The sequence below is a fragment of the Setaria viridis genome, chromosome 4 (assembly GCF_005286985.2).
Source record: "Setaria viridis chromosome 4, Setaria_viridis_v4.0, whole genome shotgun sequence".
Classification (NCBI taxonomy): Eukaryota; Viridiplantae; Streptophyta; class Magnoliopsida; order Poales; family Poaceae; genus Setaria; species Setaria viridis.
Genome location: NC_048266.2, coordinates 896,977 through 917,132, shown reverse-complemented (window position 1 = coordinate 917,132; position 20,156 = coordinate 896,977). Strand labels below are relative to the sequence as shown.

Here is a 20,156-nt window from a genome sequence, read left to right as displayed (position 1 = left end):
TCAGCTCTGATGCACACCAGTTGCTTGTTGTATTGCCTGAACAAAAGATTAACTACCTATTTCTTGTTTTAACTGCTTTTTTTGTGTTAAGCAAATTCTGATACCGATATTTTCTGCATTTGCAAAGTTCACTTGAGTTCAGCAATTTATCTATGCTTGATGCATAAGAGCAGCAGTGTAAGGTAGAACAAGTGACTGCATCTAGATCAGCGGTGTGCAAAGTGGTGACCTGTGGAGACGCAATTATAGCTGTTACAAAATCAATGTCCCCTGCATTGCCTTCTATAGACAAAAACAAAGTTGTTTCCAGCTATGACAAGGTGAAAGTGATATATGAACCAGAGAAAAATAAGTTTCTGACTATACAGGCTTCCACAATAAGGTGTAGCATATTTCCTACTACAATTTTGAAGCATAGCTATGAGAGAAAGTCATAGTTGAGAAAAAAGAGCATAAGCAAAAATATTAAATGTTAAAGGGATCAGTCAGAAGTAACATGCTTTAATAGAGGAACTATCTTTGGAATAACTTATTCCCACTTTTCAGATTAGATAGAACAACTGCTGCTTTCAATGAACAGAAGGCAATGCTGTGCTGCCAATTAAGTTGCCTGGTGATGTTTCTAGCATGCATTCTATGCTATCTGTCATTTAGATTTCAGGCTGCTGTCATATCTGGTTTGTGACTGTATTTTCTACCAATCAAGTTGCCATGTTTTTTCATGTTTCCCCCTAGATCTTTATTTTTACCTGCAGTGTGATGCTACCAGTAGTGAGTTCATATGTCACAAACAGTTGTTGCTGGATAGGTGGTTCCCGAGGTAACAAATTTGGTGTTAAGTGGTTATATATGTAGGAATGATGTACTGTGCTCCACCAAAGAAGCCAGGGCCAGAGTCATTTCAACCACAGCTACAGCACTGCCAAACGAGTCCTATATACTTAGAAAAGCTATAACGACCTACAATTTGAAACGAAGGGAGTACTTGTACTTTACACCTGAGCCCACGATTTGTTTAACTTATTACTGACTTGGTGTTTGTTCTCGTTGCAACGCACGGGCATATTTACTAGTATACATAATATTCAGTATAAAATTAATTATCCATTAGATATAGGTGAGAATAGAGAGCGTGAGCATTGGATAATATATATTTAGATTTGGATACGACCAAGAGTGCCCGTGGCAGGCCTGGTATTACGAATTGTACCAGTGGCAGTTTCAATCGCCAAACATGCAATGAATCGAAGTTCACTGAGTGTAGCAGCAAATGTACTGATACTCTGACAGTGCTATGGTACAAAGCAACATACACCAAAAAAATATATCATCGGCCAGGCCAGGTGTATATTGTTCAGCCAATATACTGCAACACTGCTGCATGCTCGTTCCTCTCAAGGAGAGAAAAAGGCGATGAATAATCGAGCTAACACTGCTGCATGTATATGATGACAGGGCTGCAACATGTACATGAATTGGTTTCCAAACCATGCTGTATATTCTTTGGTATATCTACTGCATCACATTAACTGTAAAGAAACTACACCAGTAAAGAAGAATAAAAAAGAAAAGACAAAACTGTATGAAGGCGAGGCACATGAACTTGTAGACTGCTGCAGGGTCTGTCTCCAGTATGCACCTCCAATATCAAACTGCGAAATGCTGCAGTGGCTGAACAAATGGAGAGCGTAATGGGGGAAAGAATGAAAGAATCTGCACAGCTTGAGTCATCCCATTCAGGAAATGTTATCAAGCTCAGGGTTCACTGCTGCGGAGGGTTCGATGTGTGACAGCCGCGCGGCGCCTAGAAGCTGCTCCGGGAGCTCGTCGTATGTGTTTGCCTGCAGGTGCAACGCAAGGCAGAGAAGCAATTAGGATTGGATGCTGGAACCTGAAGGAAGCAAAGATGGTCTAAGGGGGTTCATTTACCTGGATAAGAAACGCCATGTCAACTACCAAGGTGGTAACAACACCAAACACCAAGCCCAGGACCCCGTTGGCTACTGCTGATGAACCAATATCTACATCCACCTGCAGAATTGTCACGATGTAAGAACCTATTCATTGTAGGTTCACGATGTAGATTTGCTGTTCATCAAATAAAGAAGTTGAATTGCAACTATATGTTTACTAATGTATAGACTTACTTCTAAGTACTCAGGACCACGCAAATAGCTGCAGTCAACAGCCTTCCCCAGTAAGCAAGGCGTGCTTCCAACGCTCTGCCGCACTATCCAAGACCCCTGAAGAGTTCAAACATGCTAAAATGAGAACAAGCTTCCAATGAACACTTGCAATGACTTTGCACTTGAACAAACCTTCGGAACAGATGGAATAAGCTTCAATCTGCTGTTCCGAAAATCATCATCACCATCTGCAAAGCGCTGCAACAATGATCCTTTCTTCAAGGAGCTTGAGACAAAATAAAGGACCAAGCTGTAATGACTTGATCCAGGAATCTGCAAGAGAATAGTGACTTAACCAGCATAACCTAAGTGCAGAAGAAAAATCATCAATAGGAACAACAGGAGGCATTAGGAGAATGCCATAAGTTTATCGTTTTCTTATTTAGTTGTGAAACTATCATGTGGACAAGGCGATAAATTTACTACCATGCAAAGCATGCCTATCATAAGTAAATGTTTACTGTAGCACACCGCACCTGCTCTTATTTGTAATGTTTATGAACTTTGGTTTATGAAGCAATACAAAATAGGCATTTATAAGAACACATGCAGATTGCTGATCAGTGAATTTCATGTATTTTATGTGGTTGCCTTTCTGTGAGGAAAAGGCACAAGCAGGACAGAAATAAATGAACAGGGGGGAGTGTTAGAACACGAGCTTACTTGTATGTTCACGAGAAAAGTGAACATTCCCTTCTCAGCAGCAACCTACACTAAAAAACGTTCAGTTGAAATTATCATGTAACAGAAACACTAAATTAAGGGTTGGACCTGTATTCAGTACACATTACACAAGCTGGCATATATGTTCATATTAAAATGAAGACAATTTGAACTCAAGATGTGCCAACCTCAGTCAAATAACCATAAGATATTGTCATACTATCATTCTGAATTTATGACCTAAAGCATAAAAGTCTAAAATATACCTAGTCTTAATCCATAGCCCAACAACTGTTCCTGTAGTGGTCCAGAGTTCATCCAACTGCTTATATGAGCACATTGTATCACATACTAACTCTTCACATGTTAGTTTTTTTTTTTGTGACAAGTACGATAGAGATATTGACACATGTCATGTACTTGCTACTATGCAAGGTACAGCTAGATTAAACATTATTTGAAAAGGAAAGGGAATCTTTTCAATGCAGTATTTCATCAAGGAGAGGGTTTACACAGCAAAACACTTATAGAAATTGACACAGCAGGAACACAGAACAAACAACACTACGCGGCAGATGAGGGCGAACCACAAGAATGAACATGGGGTGCACAAAGCTAACACGATTACTTGCTAGATGTTGGACAGCCCACATCCCACGACCCTAAGAAAAGTTGACCTACTCATGGCACAAAGAAGTCTGACCAGACCAGCAACCTAGCCTATCCCAAAGCAGGACTTGATCCGCAATCCCAAAACATCATGAAAGAAAAGAGAATTGCTACCACAAGGTTTGCCAAAAATAGGGAACAGCTATATCTATATATTTAAAAGCACAATGTTGGTCGAACCAACAGTCCTCCAATGCAATGGTATTCTATTACTCCAAGTTCTGCTTTGCAGGTTAGAAACATGTGCTCAGGTGCCGTGTAATCAAGTAACAGTAAATTACAGAAAAAGTCACTGAGATACGAAAATGCAATTAAGCAACTATGACAGACTTTCTGACCTGAGCTGCACATCCTTTCCGCCTAGCAACATGGTCCATTCGCTTGGTGTCCTTAAACCAGTCAATCGCTACGAGCTCCATAAGGTACTTCCCTGCAGGTACCTGTAAGTCAAATGACAGAATACTAAGTCCCTGATTGCCTGCTATGCTTCAAAAAGAAAACTGATTGTGCCACTTGAACGCCTGGACCTTTGATTTGTCATGTGGAAAGTTCTTGCTACGAACTTTAAAGACCTTGTTATCAGGTACTGTCCAACAGTTACGACTTTTCTCATTTGCATCCTGACGAATAATGCCCGAAAACCAAGACAAATCTATTGGATCTGAAGGATCACCAAATATAATGGAAAATTTGTCAGATTAAAACATGGATAATCACTTAGCAACTTACAAAGTTATCAAACTACAAGAATGGAGTTAGAAAAGAAACAAACCTGAGCTCTTAGCATCACTGTCAGATTTGGTAGGTTCTTCCTGTACATGAATTGCAATGAAATTTTATTGTGAAGTGACCAACAGCAAAACCTTTGGCAAACTATAGAAACTGGATGAGTGTTCACCTCCAAGTCAGCATCAGGAACTTGATAGTCATCATCATCTTCCGACTCTTCATCTACCATATCTAAGATTTTATCAGTTTGTTTGGTCTTCGTGTCAGGTTCTTGAAGCTTCTGGTCCTTTTTCATTGAGATTGTATTAACCATGGCATGCATCACCGGAATCCTTGGAACCGTATGAACTTCATCCGTTTGGGAAAAATATTCACGCAATCCTGAAAATAAATGCAATGTCAAATCCTCAACAACCACAGACCATCAGGCAAAGGGGCATTTTAGAGCCTTCACCAAGCTTTATTTGCACCTCTATTATTGATAGATAATCAAGAAATCATGTAATTGCAGGTAAATAGTTGTGTGTAATTTGTACCAGCAACACAGTTCAGCATCTGCAACAAAGAGTGGTATTGGAATGATGGAAAATAGTTCACGCCCCATCCACTAAGATCAATTTGCATAAGGTGTTGAACTTGAGTGCGCGGTCTCCCATTGAGGCTTTTGAGAGGAGAAATCTTGAAACCTCCACCTGAACTAGTAGGAAGTTAAGGAAAATGGAAGAAAGGTGGCAAACTTTTTAAAAATAACAAGGGTAGGATTCCTGACAAAAGCAGAAGGTGAATTACTTTCGATAATAGCTCTCACAAATCCTGGTTGGGGGCCACAGTTCTGATGTTCAGTAGATCGAAACAGCACGACTGCAAGTTTAAGTACCAAGGATCAGAAAGATCACTCTTGATAGATGAGTAACCAAGAAAAAAATTGTTTTAAAAGAATACCATAGCTTCCATCATCGTTGCGACGCCAATATCGTACATAACAAAGATCTCGGGGCCAGACAACCCTGCATGACCATGTTCACATAAGATGGAAGCATGAGGATCAAAATCTGAGATAGTGCAGTCTGCAGTATAATCAATCTTTTGGAACAAATTCCTCATGGTGCTGCATGTGGCAGTAGCAAGTTTCCATCCCTGACTAGAGGTACCAAAGTATGCATTTCAAGTGCCAGCATTCCAGAGCTACTCTAGAAAGTTGCTTTTGCATGGTACAGCATAAACTTATACTTTTGGGAGTAACACAAGAGTCTTAGACCAGGATATACACTGCCATTGTACGATTTTGCGAGATATACCAGATACTGCAAAATATACTGAACTGTGAATTGTACAGGCACATTCAGCCATCCAGGCAAATCAAACAATGTTGGAGTTGCTATTGGGTGCAGGCAATGCTAATCTAAATGATACTACAATATATATCTGGTTCCCATAATTCTGAACTCAAATTTAAATATACGAAAGTATGTGCTCAGATAGTTATCGAGAGGACAGTATCGTTCATTCATTGTTATTTCAAGAGGATGGGGAATGTAATAATCGTGCGAGTTGTTAGAAAGAAGCAACAATTGATAACTGACAAGCAACACGAGGAAAATGTACTTACATTGAACACCAGTTAAGTTGTAAACGATGGTACAATATTGCAGTATGGCCATCGACCTCTTCAACTAAACTCCCATATTGGAAACTACAATCCCATCTGCATAGGAGAATACAGGATATGGGTCAACATCCATCTATGAATGACAAGGAAATAAAGCAAGAAACACTTACTCATATCGTGTTACATCCATACCCATTACAAGCCCAAAAATGGCCTCGCATGAGGCTTCCACCACGCCGACAGCCCTCATTGCTCGACTACAGCTTCTTGCCTGAAAATGAATAAGAAGAGACAAGTATTGTCAGTCTGTCAGAAATAGCAGGAGTTTCGTTCACTGTCCAGCAGTCTAGAGGTAAGAGGAGGTACATACAAGGTATTCAACCTCCACAAGTTCTTCAAAGATGCGCAATCCTATCAATGAAAAAAAACAGGATACTTAGTCCCAGTGTAACACCATTTGACTTGAACTCAAAGTATCCTCTTAAGGAAGGGTCAATAATTTATGTAAAGGAAACTTGCCATTCTGGCATCTAAGAAGCCTCCAGTTCTTCCTGGAGTAAGCCTGATTGGTGTCACTCTGATTTGACAGCCCAATATCAGGCTCTTTGGTCCAGTCAAGTACAGAATCAGGAGGGCCTAGCAAAAGAAACGACAAATTAGGTTCTGCAGCTGCAGCATAGCCATAGATTAATATAAAGTATTAAATAAAGTCTAGATTAATAGAATAACAATGTTATAGAACTCCATACCATTCCCTATAGTTGTCCTGCGAAGCAAGGTGGGCCGGGGCTCTTCTTCATCTTCAGGACTGCAGTAGAATGAATCTCCAATTAACAAAAAGAAAGGACTTATATGCAACTATTGGGGGGGGCGGGGGGGGGGGGGGGGGGTGCGGGGGGAAGAAAAAAAATACTTGCCCACTGTCATGATCAGAGAACGAAAATGGTCCTCCAAGATCTATGTCGAAGTCCAATGAAGCAAAAGCTTTACGGTTTTTAGCTGTCATACTATCCTGTTGCTGCACAATAAAGATCACCGATATTTATCATAATGGCATGTGGCATGTGCAGAATATTTTGCTGTTTGACACAATTTGACATCTAGTTCATCTGAAGTTATGGTAAGTGACCAACCAGATTCCTGATTTATATACTTAGGGCATTGGAAATTCCTGAAAATTGGCTGTTGAAGACTTTTTTTTCGAACATAACAGGCAAATAGCAGAACTGTCTAGATTCTGTTTTTGAATACTACAAGCCATATTCACTTGCACACCATGACCACTAAACAGGAAAATGCTGAATAAGACAATCATAATATATAATCCTTGTTCGTGTTAAGAAATGCCATACACACATACATAATTATTTTTAAGAACTTTAGATAAAGCAAGTCAGACTTAATGTACCTGATCAATCAGAAACTCCAGCTTCCTCTTCCAGGTTAGGGCATCTTCAATATCATATGCACCCATCTGGTTGAAGAAAAGTGCAGCATTGGCATAGTATTCATATCAGTGATATAAATATACATTGCCACAAAGAAAAAGAGGTTCAAACAAGAGAATCCGGCAGTCTGCAAAAGGATGAAAAAGTGCAAGCTGCACAAGTCTTTCAAAAACTTTATACCTAGTACCCTCAACTTTCAAAAAATGAAGCAGATGTGGACATTAGTCGGTTTCGTAGTTAAGGGATAAATTCTTACAGCTAATAGTACAAAAATAATTAGAAAAAACTCGACCATAGGCAAAAATCCCCCCCCCCCCGGCTTGGTACTAGGAAGGTGGCATGCTTCGAACCGGGGTCGGAATGGGAGTTTCAATAACTCCTGGAGTTCAACGCTCTAATCAGTCCACCGCAAGAAGCTTGGCATAGGAAAGAACGAGTGCTCATAAAAGGACATCAACAAATCCAATTTTTAAAATTACTCATATTAAATATAGTCAGATAGTTCTGAAAGTGCTGCAGAGTTCAGCATTATAACAAACCGTGATTTGATTCTCCTTTTGTTTCTTGTTGTAAATGCATAGGAAATAAATCATCTGCAAAAGTTAAACAGGAGTAATAATGAGAAGACGATTAAGAAAACTACCTCAAAATTTCAAGTGAGTAAATGACAGAAAAAGTTTAGAGGGTGTGGATCACATTTATGAATAAGCTACAGAACGAATCCTAGCAATACAGGCTACAGCCATTGCAGCTTATTTGTCTAAATCAGAAAACTGCCCTCCTAAACATATAAACTTTAGCTTTTCGAAAGATATTTTGCAAGGGGGAGAGAAATCTTACTTGACCATGATGTGTTTTAAGCCCTCTATCCTCCACTCTGCAATTTCCATCAATAAGAATTGACTTGAGCGGAACCTGCAAAACTCACAAATTCAGTAGAAAGTCGAAAACAATTACATCATGCTGTCAGTGAGTATACCTAGTTTAACCATCAAACCATGCTCTACTATGAAACTGGAATGGATTGATTCATTAAGGCAAAGAATCAGCATGAATACGGAAACAAACTTGTTAGAAAGGAAACTTTTATTCAATTAGCGGTTATATTCTTAATCACAGAATATGCGTTGCATTTGTGGAAGGAATAGCTTTACAGCTAATCATTATATTGAATGATTGGAACACTAAAGAAGTCTAGGCAGGCCAAACAAGTTGCTTGCATGATGCATGATTAGCTGAGGACCAAAACTCTACTATTTAACAAGTGTGCCATTATTCAGCACCTCCCGGAGTCTAATGATCATTAAAGCATCTAATTATCCAAAATGGTCAACAATTCCAACATTGGTTGGCCCCTCAACTCCACGGTTCGCAATTGGCATCAGCTGGAATGATTCCTACACTAGAAAACAATTATGCCCACTGCTCCAGACTCCAGACCCAGTTCCATGCATCTCAATCTGGTCAACCCCTCCTCAAAATTCAAAAACAGCGAGAGGGAAAATCCCAAAGCCTATGAATCACAAGCAAAGGAACTCCGACAGCAATCAGACCTTCAGCAGGTAACTCTAGTGACTAGAACCGCAGGCAAATTTTGCAACAGAGGAGGAGCTCAGAGCAGATTTCCACAACAGCAGAATTCAGAGCGGTTCTAACGACCCCCAACAGCAGAATTCAGAGCGTACATACGACGCAAGACATACATACCATGCTGTCCCTGGGCTTCTTCTTGTAGTAGGCGAGCAGCTTGTTGTCGAGGACGAAGTAGCGCATGTGGAAGAAGGACCTCCCGATCTTCCTCCGCCCGTGCCGCACCAGCCACCCCTCGTGCCTCACCGCGGCCGCGGCCGGCGCCGGCCCCGCGGACGCGCCCTTCGGCAGCTCCCCGCTCCGCGCCATACCCGCCGCAGGAGGCCGCGGGAGCTCGCCGCTCCTCGCCGCGTCCCGCCTCGACACCGACGAGCTCAGCATCTTCCGCGCCACTCCCCCAACTCAAGTCGTGGTAGCGCCCCTGGACTCGTCAAGCAGCCATACCCCGGGAGGCGAGGCCCGGGAATTGCGGCCGCGCCGCGCGGCGGCCGGAGTCCGGCGAGAGGCGGAGGAGGGAAGGGTCCTCCCGAGGCGGGGGGGGGGGGGGGGGGGGGGGGGGGGGGGGGGGGAGGCCAGAGAGTTTGAGGTGAAAGTTGCTACCGCATCATTAATTAATCCTTTTGTTTTCGTATCTTTTATCTCTTTTCTCCGTTTTCTTGTTTGGACCTTGCGTTTGACTCCAATCGACTACTGTGCTGAACTCAGCAGGATTGAAGTATTCACAAAGTTCCAGGGGTGTATTTGCACTTCGTCAAACATGGCAAATTCTACTTGTATCGGTTCCAACAGTTGCTCCATACGTGTCGGAATCTAATTATCCGTTGTTTACCTTTTTTATAATATAAATGTAAGGATACTGGGTAAGTAACTATCTAGGTGCATAGGCAAAAAATGCTTAAAATTTATGGATATAGGGAGTATCTCTTTGGCTTCGTCGAGCAATTCAACTTGATACAAAAATCAAACTCGGATGTAGATGTTGAAACAAGTGGAAAAAAAGATGGCATGAGACTTATTATAGGGTAAAATCTTGAGACTTACTGTTACTAAGGAGAAAAGACTATGATCCAGTGCTATTATTCGTTCTATTAAGAATGAAATTTTAGCAAGAGACAAAGATGGTCCAACATCAACCTTGTCCCAACTAAAACAAGTAAACAACGTGCCATCCGGGGTGGCTTGATTAGTCAAATCAGCAAAAAGAAAATAGGCAAAGCATCGTGTTAAAAAAAAAGCAGCGAGTTAAAGGGCCACGTGGTTAATTAGCGTGTTCCACAGGGGCACGTCACGAAAAAATTCGCGACGGAGTGGCGGGAAGAGATGCAGGCGCCCCGGCCCTCTCCGGACGGGGGGTGGGAGCCGTTTGAAAGCTACGGGGCCAAGCCAAAGCCAAGTGGCTGCCAGCTGCGGCAGAGAGCTCGCTGCAGCCAGCTGCTGAGCAGCAGCAGCAGCCAGCCGAACGAGCTGGACCGGTCGACCGTCTCCTTCGCTGCTAATTGATTAATTAATGCATGGATGGTTTGGATTCGTGTCGACGTGAGAGTGTTGTTGGTTGGTGTCGGTAGGCAGGACGATCTCTCGGGGCGTGCAGCGCGCTGCGTGCACTGCCAATCCGGCGTGCTCGTGGAAATGGTCTCAAGTAAATCACCTACACGTGGGAATCAAGCTCTAATCTTCAGGTTAAGTGATAGTTTTGTGATTCGCTGCATCTGCAACTGTTGGTGGCGCATGAGGCACATGATGTATTAGCCACGCATAGAACCATCCAGTGGCGAAGGAACGCCTAGTGCCAGTATGCCCATGCTGAATTCTTTTTGCGATGCTCGATCCTGTAGTTATTAGAGGTCCAATCCAACTAGCAAATTACCTCTCCATTAAGTGGTCCTAGGTGTGGGTTTGGTCTAGCTACACCCCTTGAATTATCTGATCACGAACAATGCTATCTTTTTTATATTCCATCTGTTTTTAAAGATACTTCTGTTTAGGACAAGCTAGTCAGTTTATTTTTTGCTCGTTCTTCTGCACGTCATATGTTTGAGACCGGAGGGAGAGTACAACATTGGGATTTAGCAATATTTTTGCACTGAGTGTCACAAGATCGCATGGGTGGCAAGCTGGTGGTGCGGATTCCGATCGATTCAAAGCTCCAGCTCCCATTTCCCAGCAGACCCGCAGAGACGCTTGCACGTCTCGCGCGCCGTGAGGCAGCGAGTGATGGAATGATGGATCCATAATTCCATGTCGCGGCTGCAGAGCCCTGCATGGACGCACGTACGTGGCCTCTCTCTCTCTCTCTCTCTCTCTCCTGTTCCTTTTTTAAAACACGGTACGAAATGGAGATTTATATAAAAGCACATGTCTTGCATTTTGCCACACTTTGAGCGCATTTAAAGGACTGTGGCTCGTTAGATGGATCAACAAAGTCGATGCAAACATTTCCTCGTCGATGAGCACTAACTGGCCGTCTTTCACAAGCACGATCAATGGTTCTAGTTGGACTTCCTTTTCTTTAATAATGGTGAAAGGATAGCTCCATTTGTGCGGGGGGAAAAGGATGAAAACAAAGTTGTTGTGTGGCTTTTAATCTTAGCACATTTTTCTCATTTGCTGCCTTTTTTTTCCTTCAAAAGGAACCGGTCAGAATTATTTTATATTCTGCTTGCCTCGTAAATAAATAACGTTGGTTGGCCACCTATATATTACCTTATAATTTTGGACTTTTTGGACTTGGTCAGTGAGTCAAAAAAAATAATTCCATGATGCACATGGAGGAGTGAATAAGAAGCCTCATGTGGGGGTTTCCGAGGAATCCAAATAACCTCTGGGTTTTTTCAGATTTAGAGAGCATCATGTACACTAACAGAGGTGGAGCCACGTTGAGGCGGGGTGGGGCAGCTGCCCCAGCTACCAGCATCTTGCCTCACACCCCCACCTCCATCTTCCTCGTCGACCCTCGCCCCTCGCCCCCTCTGTTCCTCTGCATCAAGCCATGGCTGCAGATGAGACCGAGATGAAGAGGAGAGTGAGACACGGAGGATGCGTGGCCGGGCGTAATGTGGCCAGATGCCCGGTCCAGTGGCCAATTGCTTGTGTACGCCGCCCAGCGCTATTCTCGCCGATTCGATCTTAGCGGCGGGCCGGCGGCGGCGGCGCGGCATGGCATCCGGGAGTGCGGCTCGCGAGCAGTAGCGGCGGATGGGCGCACGGAGCAGGATCGGTCCGTTCTGCCCAGGCGAGCAGCGGTGTGGTGTCCTATGTGTTCCAACGATTCATTAGAATCAGCAGCTCTTTTCCCACATGCAAATTACTAGCATAATCTACACATGATTGATCTTGTTAGTGCTTATCTTTTGTCTACAAAATTGATCTTGATCGAATGATTGCAGTTTTTTTTTACACAGTTGAATTGGTGCAACGGTACAAATCTGTATTTTGTTCTCCTTTCACGCTAGAACTCGCCCCACCTGTAATTTTATCCTACCTCTGTCACTGTACGCTGACAGTCAATGACGCGGCGACGAGCATCATGGTTGGATTCAAAAGAGCCACTGACCAGGTGGAGGCATATTCTCTTGTCTTGTCTTCCACCTCCAGGTTCCCAAATCGCCGATGCCATGCGACTACGTTGAGCTGAAAACGACGTGATTCCGGAGCCGTAAGACTCCATCCACGTAGAGTTTGTGCGCGACAAAGAATTCGTCTAACGGGAGAGCCCGCGCGTGCTTGTTGTCAGTGACATTACAAATTTACGCAATAATTCTATTGTGCAACGTTTTTTTTCTTCCATTTTCCGTTCCCAGCAAGCATAGCATTTTGTTTTCCTTTTCCATTTCCAACGGCGAGTTTTCTGAAGAGGAAAGGGACAGTGCGCCTGCCTCCCGCCATCGCAGCAAAAAACAGGAACAGACCGATAATGGGCTTCATCACCCACCCGTCTCAGTGGCAACCCATCAACAGCCCAACCCAACTCAGCGCTGCCATTGTGGGCTTCATGGGTCCATTTTGGTCTGTAAACCAAGCACAGCCCATGTTGGAATGTACAGGCCCAGAGTGCACGAATCCGAAAGCAAAAGATGGACGGGCGCGATCGCCTCCGCGCGGCCTTAGCACGGGCCTCTCTCCCCGGCCCGACCCCCAAACAAATCAAATCCTCGTCGAGCCAAGCCGCAGCGGAGCGCCATGGAGAGGCTTATCTCTTCCTCGCCGCTCCTCCGCCGCGCGCCCGTCGCGGCCGCCGACGGCGTCACCAAGCCCCGGACACACAGGACACCCTTCGTCGCGTTCCCTCCATGCAACGGAGGAGGGCTCGGGCCCTCGCTCATCAGGCCGCCCCTCGCGTCGCTCCTCTCCCGGCACCGCCCGACGCCTCCTCCGGCCCCCGCCGCCTCCGGCGGCGCCGGCACTGCTCCCACAACTGCGGCGGATGGTGAGGGTGATGCCGCGTCCAACACGCGCCGCCGCTTCTTCCAGAAGGTGAGCGCTTGTCTGGTCGGCTCTGCGCAAGCACGCGCGACCGGCGCACGTGTTGATTCCTCCATCACCATGCATCATGCTTAGTAATCCATCTCGCGCCGTAGGAATGGTAGAAACAGAACCCGTTGTGTTTATTTTCTTCGTGCCACTCGAGTACGAACAGTGAGTACCACAGCAGTTCTGTAATGTTCTAGGATTCCGTATGCGTTTGTATCGCCAGTCACCACAATCCAAGGTCCAAGGAGTTGAACACGAAGAACTTACAGGGTCAAGGAGCAAACAGCGCAGCAATATTTTTTTATAGAATTATTATATTTATCAAAAGAAGAACACTCTTAGAAGTTGATTTTTCGAACAATGAAAAATGTGTGGCAACATTGTTGAATTGGTAATGTGTACCGTTGAGCATCTCAAATGTCAACGAAAGGAGTAGCAGATCCTCTGACAGCCTTCCTTGCCTGCTGAAATGCCGAAAATGTTGTGTCGCAGCGCATTCGCGTGCAGAGTTCCCTGTGGTATGTGCTATGTTTGCTCACAGTTTTCCTTTCTGCATTCTAACAGGTGACTTCTGCTGCAGCTGTCACTCTGCTCTCGGCGATCATCCTGACGCTGGTCCAGCCATCCTGGGCGCCTCCGGCGTTGGCGCACTACCACCCCACCGCCAAAGCCGGCACCACCCTCTTCAAGTCCGAGCTCCTCGGCAGCGCGTGGACGGGGTTCCTCGCCGGGTGCCTGCACACGCTCTCCGGCCCGGACCACCTCGCCGCGCTGGCGCCGCTCTCCATCGGCCGTTCCAGGGTGGAGAGCGCCGTAGTGGGCGCGCTCTGGGGCTGCGGCCACGACGCCGGCCAGGTGATCTTCGGCCTGCTCTTCCTCGGCCTCAAGGACCGCCTCCACATCGAGATCATCCGCACCTGGAGCACCCGCGTCGTCGCGCTCACGCTGCTCGTCATCGGCGCGCTCGGGATCCGGGAGGCCAGCGAGGTGCCCACACCGTGCGTCGCGCTGGACGGCGGCGAGAGCGACGTCGGCGGCGTGGTGGACCACCGCCACCACCACCACCACCCCGTGGGCGAGACCCTGCCGGGCGGGAAGAAGAAGATCAACTTCGCGACGTTCGCCACCGGGATCGTCCACGGCCTGCAGCCGGACGCGCTCATGATGGTGCTGCCGGCGCTGGCCCTCCCCTCGCGCGTCGCCGGCGCCGCATTCCTCGGCATGTTCCTCGTCGGGACTGTGGTCTCCATGGGGAGCTACACCGTCTTCATCGGCTCCTGCACGGAGGCGCTCAAGGACAGGATCCCTCGGATCACGGAGAAGCTCACGTGGGCGGCGTCGCTCTTGGCGATTTCCATGGGGCTCGCCATCCTCGTCAGCCAGTCCTTCGGCATCACCTTGTACTGACATGATTCAATCGCAACGGTGTCTTCTTCTTGCTCCCTTCCCGTTCTAGTTCTGCCTCCCTGTCCCTGGTGCTTTCATTTCTGGAGCTGCTATTGAGTAGGAACCTGGTATGAGATCGAATTTTCCTGTCATGTGCGAGAATTCTGCGCACCTTCCTCTCGAGCGAGAGGCACTGCTTTAGGATTGATCATCAGATGAATGAGTTGCATAAGGTGATCTTCAGATGAGTGAATTGCATATATTAGGTGATCATCGTACGAGTAATAAAGATGATCATATATAATATCAGTGATATAAGTTATTGTGTGTATTTTTTTTTAACGAACGGTCACAGACTGCGCCATTTTCTATTAATATAGAAGAGAATTGTGTGTATTGGTTGTACTTCAGGGATCGGTGAAAACTTGAAAGAAATTCAGTTTGATCTTCTTTACTGTTGTGATATATTGACACTTTGTGCTGCCCAAACTTTGCGTTGTAAGTACCAAGGCATCAGTGTATACAGATGCACTTACCATGCAAAGGTAGAGCAATTGAAGAGCCAAGAGACACGGCAAACTGAAAATGTTGCCAATTTGGACAGAAAGAAGCTCAACACTAAAATCAAACAGTTTGGAATATTTTTTTTGAGATGTACCAACATTTATGAAATCAGAACCCTTCTCTCTGTCACACACACAGTGGAATAAGCTTTTCTTTGATGAGATCACAAGGAACATTCCATGATAGCCCATCTTGGCCCAGTCAATAGGGCCCAAAGGCCCGGCCCGACTCGCGTCCTCTCCTTCCTTGGTGGTGAAGTCCCAACTCCCCCCAACGGCGTCTCGTCTCTCGCGTCCCGCACCAACTCCAATTCCTCCTCCCACCTCCGCCTTCGCCGTCGAGATCTCACGCGCCCGAGCTCCAGCTCGGCCTCGGCCTCGGCCTCGCGCCCGCCGCCATGGCGACGCGGAACCGGACGCCGCTCTACCGCAAGTACCGCGACGCGCTGCGCCACGTCCGCTCGCCGGTCGGGGCGCCGTCGTCGTCCGGCGGGGGCGGGGGAGGAGGCGGCGGCGGGCCGGTGATCGAGATGGCCTCGCTGCTGCGCTCCGACCGCCCCTACGCGCCCCTCAGCACCGACGACCCCTCCGGTTCCAGGTGCCACAACCCCCCAACACCCTCTCGCATCTCGTCTGGTCTCTGATTGCTCAGCTAGATCGAGTGCCAGGTGACCTTGCCAACAACTGGAGTAGGCTAATTGGCCGGTGATTCAAGGGAATTGGTTGGACTGCAGATCACTAGACTCGCCCATTAGCTTCTCTGATCTAGTCAAGCTTTTCCATATTAGCTAATTACGAGGCAAACGACCTGTGTAGCATAGGGGCGATTTGCTTTACTGGGAAATGGGGATTTGCATCACTAGATCGAGCGAATGGAAGACTTATAGCATGTTGATCAGTGGCTTAGGAAGTTAGCTGGAATGTTGGGTTGCAAAGCTTAGCTACTTGGGGTTGATGCATCACTGGTGATGGGATGAATTATGTGGCACTGACATTTGGTGTCTGTGTTGCAGTAGAGGTGCTGTGACGGTCGGGTTGCCCCCAGCCTGGGTGGATGTTTCCGAAGAGATATCTGCAAACATGCAGCGGGCAAAGATGAAAATGGGAGAGTTGGCTAAGGCACACGCTAAAGCCTTGATGCCATCATTTGGCGATGGCAGAGACGACCAGCGAGCAATCGAGGTTCTCACACATGAGATAACTGACTTGCTGAAGAGGTCAGAGAAGAGGCTGCAGAAGCTGTCCATGAAAGATTCATCGGAGGATTCAAACGTCCGAAAGAATGTCCAGGTGATGACAGAACCTTATTTATCGTTGGCAGTTATTGCAAGTTAAAGTGTGAAAATCTGTTGTTATTTTGTTTGATGGACAAAATACCTTTTGACTGTCATGTGCAGCGCTCTCTTGCTACAGACCTGCAAAACCTCTCAATGGAGTTCCGTAAAAAGCAGTCATCTTATCTAAAGCAGCTTCGCCAACAAAAAGAGGTTCCCTCCTGTTGTGGTCAGATTCATTATGAGCTAATATGCTGCTTAGGGAATCCTGATTAAAATGCTTCGTTGATGAATGGTACAGGGTCAGGATGGTGTTGACTTGGAAATGAGTATAAATGGTACGAAGTCTACATTTGAAGATGATGAGTTTGAGGATGTGGTATGTTTTATTTTTACATGCTACACGCTTGATTTTGGTAATTCTGTTCATAACTGCATATTAAATATTAACATGAGGAATACCTATAGCAACTTAAGTAGAATCTAATACATTCGGAGTAATTCTTTCATTCTTTATTTATCATTGCTCACTCTCTGCGACTTCTTGTGACTTCTGTAATAGTGAAATAAAGATTTTCCGATAATTGATATGCTTCATTTTATATCCATAAATAAACTGAAGGTGGTGATAAAAGGAGAAAAGAACAATGACATAGTTATGCCTAATGTGCAATGGTGATTTGTTTATTTGGGTTAGTCATACAGGTTCATAGATCAGATCTAGTCAAGAATCTCTGTTTAAACTGGGTGAGGGTATGCGTTAGGATTCTTTCTTATGGAGAGAACTCAATTAGAGGGTTGCGTAGTTGGCATATTCTATCGCATTGGAGCTTGCTTTTAAGGCTGTCTCTGGATGCTGAGTTGCTGATATCAATTTATTGGAGCTACAAATGGCCAAATTGATAGCTCTCTATGCTGCTTTCCTGAAGCCTTTTTTTTGGCACTGAGTGTATCTGGATATGTGTCTGGAGAACTTATTTTTGTGCTGCAAACCTATATGCTTTGGATAACATAAAAGAGAATTGCAATGGCTGAATATCCTAGTAAATAGGTAAGCACCGAGCTAGGACCATGTTTGACATGCATGTCCTAGAATATCCACTATCCATTTACTTCAGAACTTCTGGACTGATTAAGAGGGGTATGGTTGATTAGGTTTCATTTCAACTGTAGTAGGTGCAGCTGCTTTCCCTGTTCAGAAATAAGAAATTTCAACTGAATTCGTTTCTTCATGTTTTAACTCCACTTCAACTCATTTGACTCTCCAACTAGATGTGTATACAAGGAAAAACATGTTACTTTTGCATTTAAAGTTTAGAAGTTGTGGTATCATATTTGAGGTCTACTGCAAGAGATGGGCTTGACTAATAATATATATGTAGCATATGATATATGTATCTCAGTTGCTTCTGGCAAACTGCACTAGTCCAATGAAACATAACACCATGCCCCTGCATTAATTCTTCCAGAATGTAGTCCAGCAAGATGGTTGCTTCGTATAACTAAAACTCTGCTTTCGGATCACTTGAAAGAAAGACACTTTAGGAAATTTCTTGGCATAATCTATCCTTTTATTTTTATCAGTTATTTTTTCTTTCTTTTTTGGGATGTTTTATTATTCATGCATAGTAGATTGGGCTGGATTGGAGTTTGATATGCTAAAAATACTTGTTGGGATTCAGACTAATAGATGATGAGAAGTCAAGCAGTTCTTTACATTAGTTGTTGATGTAATTCATACTAGGGTTTTATTACCAGGGTTTCACTGAGGTTCAGATGTCAAAACTTAAGAAAAGCGAAGCATTCACCAGAGAAAGGGAAAGAGAAATCGAACAGGTGAGTTTTCTATTTCTTCTATTGTTCCACTAATCAATTATATACTATATATATTCTCCTTTTGACAGCACATGTTCCTGAAGTCTGTTTGCTATTGTCTGCTTGTTGTCTGAAGGTTGTCGAATCAGTCAACGAGCTTGCACAGATCATGAAGGATCTTTCAGTTCTTGTGATTGATCAGGTATATGAAATCCTGATTCATTGTCAATGATTGGTGTTGATTACTAGCTGGGGCCAGACTCTTGATTTCTTCCTTGAACAGGGAACTATCATTGACCGGATAGACTACAACATACAGAATGTTGCAGCTTCTGTTGAGGAGGGCTACAAACAATTGCAAAAGGTCTCATCCTCAAACCACCTTTACTCTCACTAGTAGAAGTGTTATTTTCCCTCTGTAGATTTCTGTAGAATTATGTTTTCGAAAAAAAGATCTGTATAATTGACCCTTTGTAAAGATGAACTACCTAATGCTACATCACATATTCCAGGACTTCAAGCTGCACAATGATTGTATTAACATATGATGCTTATGGAGTAGCATGATAGGTGTTTGGAAATTTACTTTTTTTTGTTATACGTCTTTGGGTAGCCGTAAAAATTGGTCGTCATGGGAAGCTTGTATTCAAATATTCAACTTATTTTTTTGGCCAATATTATCTATAAATACCCTGATTGTTTTTCTAGATTCATCATAACAAATATTTTTGCAGTGTTAACATAACTGAAACTTATGAATTTTGATTAAAAAACAGCACCTTGTGCTTTATTTCTCTCACTGTAAAAGAGGACACGTTTACTGTGAACAGGGGCAGTAAATTTGTAACCAGCCCTTCAGTTTACTGCTCATCGCAGGCACTGTCCCGTGCCTTTATGATCTCTCTTTCTCTCTCTGCATTCATAATAGTTATATGCATTATTTTAGAGGTTCCATGGTGGTCATCTGTGCTTCACTTGCAGAACCTTATGATCATAGTATTTCTTGAAATAAAGAAAAATAGTTGGCAGCATCAGTATCTGAAGCTTGCAGTCTAATATCTTGGTCCGTCTGTTCTGCAGGCTGAGAGGACGCAGAAGAAAGGGGGCATGGTGATGTGTGCCACTGTCCTTGTCATTCTGATCTTCATCATGATCGTCCTTCTGATTTTGAAGAAGATCATTTTCTGACATGCATAGCTATCTCTTTTTTAATGGTTGACGGACGGCAACCAAGCCAACGCCACGCTCATCTACTCTTATTATGTGAGTGAGGATTACACAGTGCCTGCATATCGGGAACGCCGCAGTTCGTTTGAATAGTGCGATACGACTTACTGATCTGAAGATGGTTCTTCTGCCCATATTCATAATGGCTGGGCCAGCAACTGTCTTCGGTCTTTGCTACAAATTTTTTTGCAGCGCTGCAGATGTAGAGATGTCATATTCATACATGCCTCATTTTTTTGGGAGAAAAAAAGTGAAGAGTTGTGTTGACACATTTTGGCCTTCCTGATTGTCTAGGAGCAACCAGGTTAGGTTTGTGTACGCCTCTGTATAGAGTGAGTTGTATCATCCGGTTCTCTTAAATCGAAAAGTAGCTTCAGTTCCTGTTCAATGTTGTTCAATTTCCTGCATGATTGATGTTCTTCATTTCTTTTTTTGCCCTCCATTCTGAGCTTTAGCTTTGAAGTGGCATGCCATTGTACTAACATTTTCACGACAGTTTTTCCGTCCTTTTGTTTTCATACTGCATT

General features: G+C 44.5%; 3 protein-coding genes across 3 annotated transcripts; 2 read left to right on the top strand and 1 right to left on the bottom strand.

Moving 5' to 3' along the window:
- Nucleotides 1–1,310: 1,310 nt before the first annotated feature.
- Nucleotides 1,311–9,428, bottom strand: LOC117852525 (protein ENHANCED DISEASE RESISTANCE 2). Its single transcript, XM_034734638.2, has 22 exons — nucleotides 9,012–9,428; nucleotides 8,145–8,219; nucleotides 7,844–7,897; nucleotides 7,265–7,330; nucleotides 6,774–6,874; nucleotides 6,606–6,664; nucleotides 6,376–6,492; nucleotides 6,227–6,267; nucleotides 6,027–6,127; nucleotides 5,857–5,952; nucleotides 5,190–5,254; nucleotides 5,037–5,108; nucleotides 4,784–4,939; nucleotides 4,417–4,628; nucleotides 4,291–4,330; nucleotides 4,046–4,179; nucleotides 3,857–3,958; nucleotides 2,850–2,894; nucleotides 2,319–2,459; nucleotides 2,148–2,243; nucleotides 1,930–2,031; nucleotides 1,311–1,841 (listed from the first exon to the last, which is right to left on the bottom strand). The coding sequence occupies exons 1-22, from the start codon at nucleotides 9,273–9,275 to the stop codon at nucleotides 1,737–1,739; spliced, it is 2,244 nt and encodes a 747-aa protein (XP_034590529.1). The 5' UTR covers nucleotides 9,276–9,428; the 3' UTR covers nucleotides 1,311–1,736.
- A 3,595-nt stretch (nucleotides 9,429–13,023) lies between these two features.
- On the top strand, nucleotides 13,024–15,200 carry LOC117851556 (chloroplast protein FOR GROWTH AND FERTILITY 1). Its single transcript, XM_034733379.2, has 2 exons — nucleotides 13,024–13,367; nucleotides 13,929–15,200. The coding sequence occupies exons 1-2, from the start codon at nucleotides 13,074–13,076 to the stop codon at nucleotides 14,769–14,771; spliced, it is 1,137 nt and encodes a 378-aa protein (XP_034589270.1). The 5' UTR covers nucleotides 13,024–13,073; the 3' UTR covers nucleotides 14,772–15,200.
- A 393-nt stretch (nucleotides 15,201–15,593) lies between these two features.
- Nucleotides 15,594–20,017, top strand: LOC117852360 (syntaxin-43). The gene is made up of 8 exons (XM_034734416.2): nucleotides 15,594–15,911; nucleotides 16,327–16,603; nucleotides 16,711–16,800; nucleotides 16,889–16,966; nucleotides 18,346–18,423; nucleotides 18,539–18,604; nucleotides 18,686–18,766; nucleotides 19,483–20,017. Exons 1-8 carry the CDS (start codon nucleotides 15,712–15,714, stop codon nucleotides 19,588–19,590), a joined length of 978 nt encoding a protein of 325 aa, XP_034590307.1. The 5' UTR covers nucleotides 15,594–15,711; the 3' UTR covers nucleotides 19,591–20,017.
- Nucleotides 20,018–20,156: the final 139 nt, after the last annotated feature.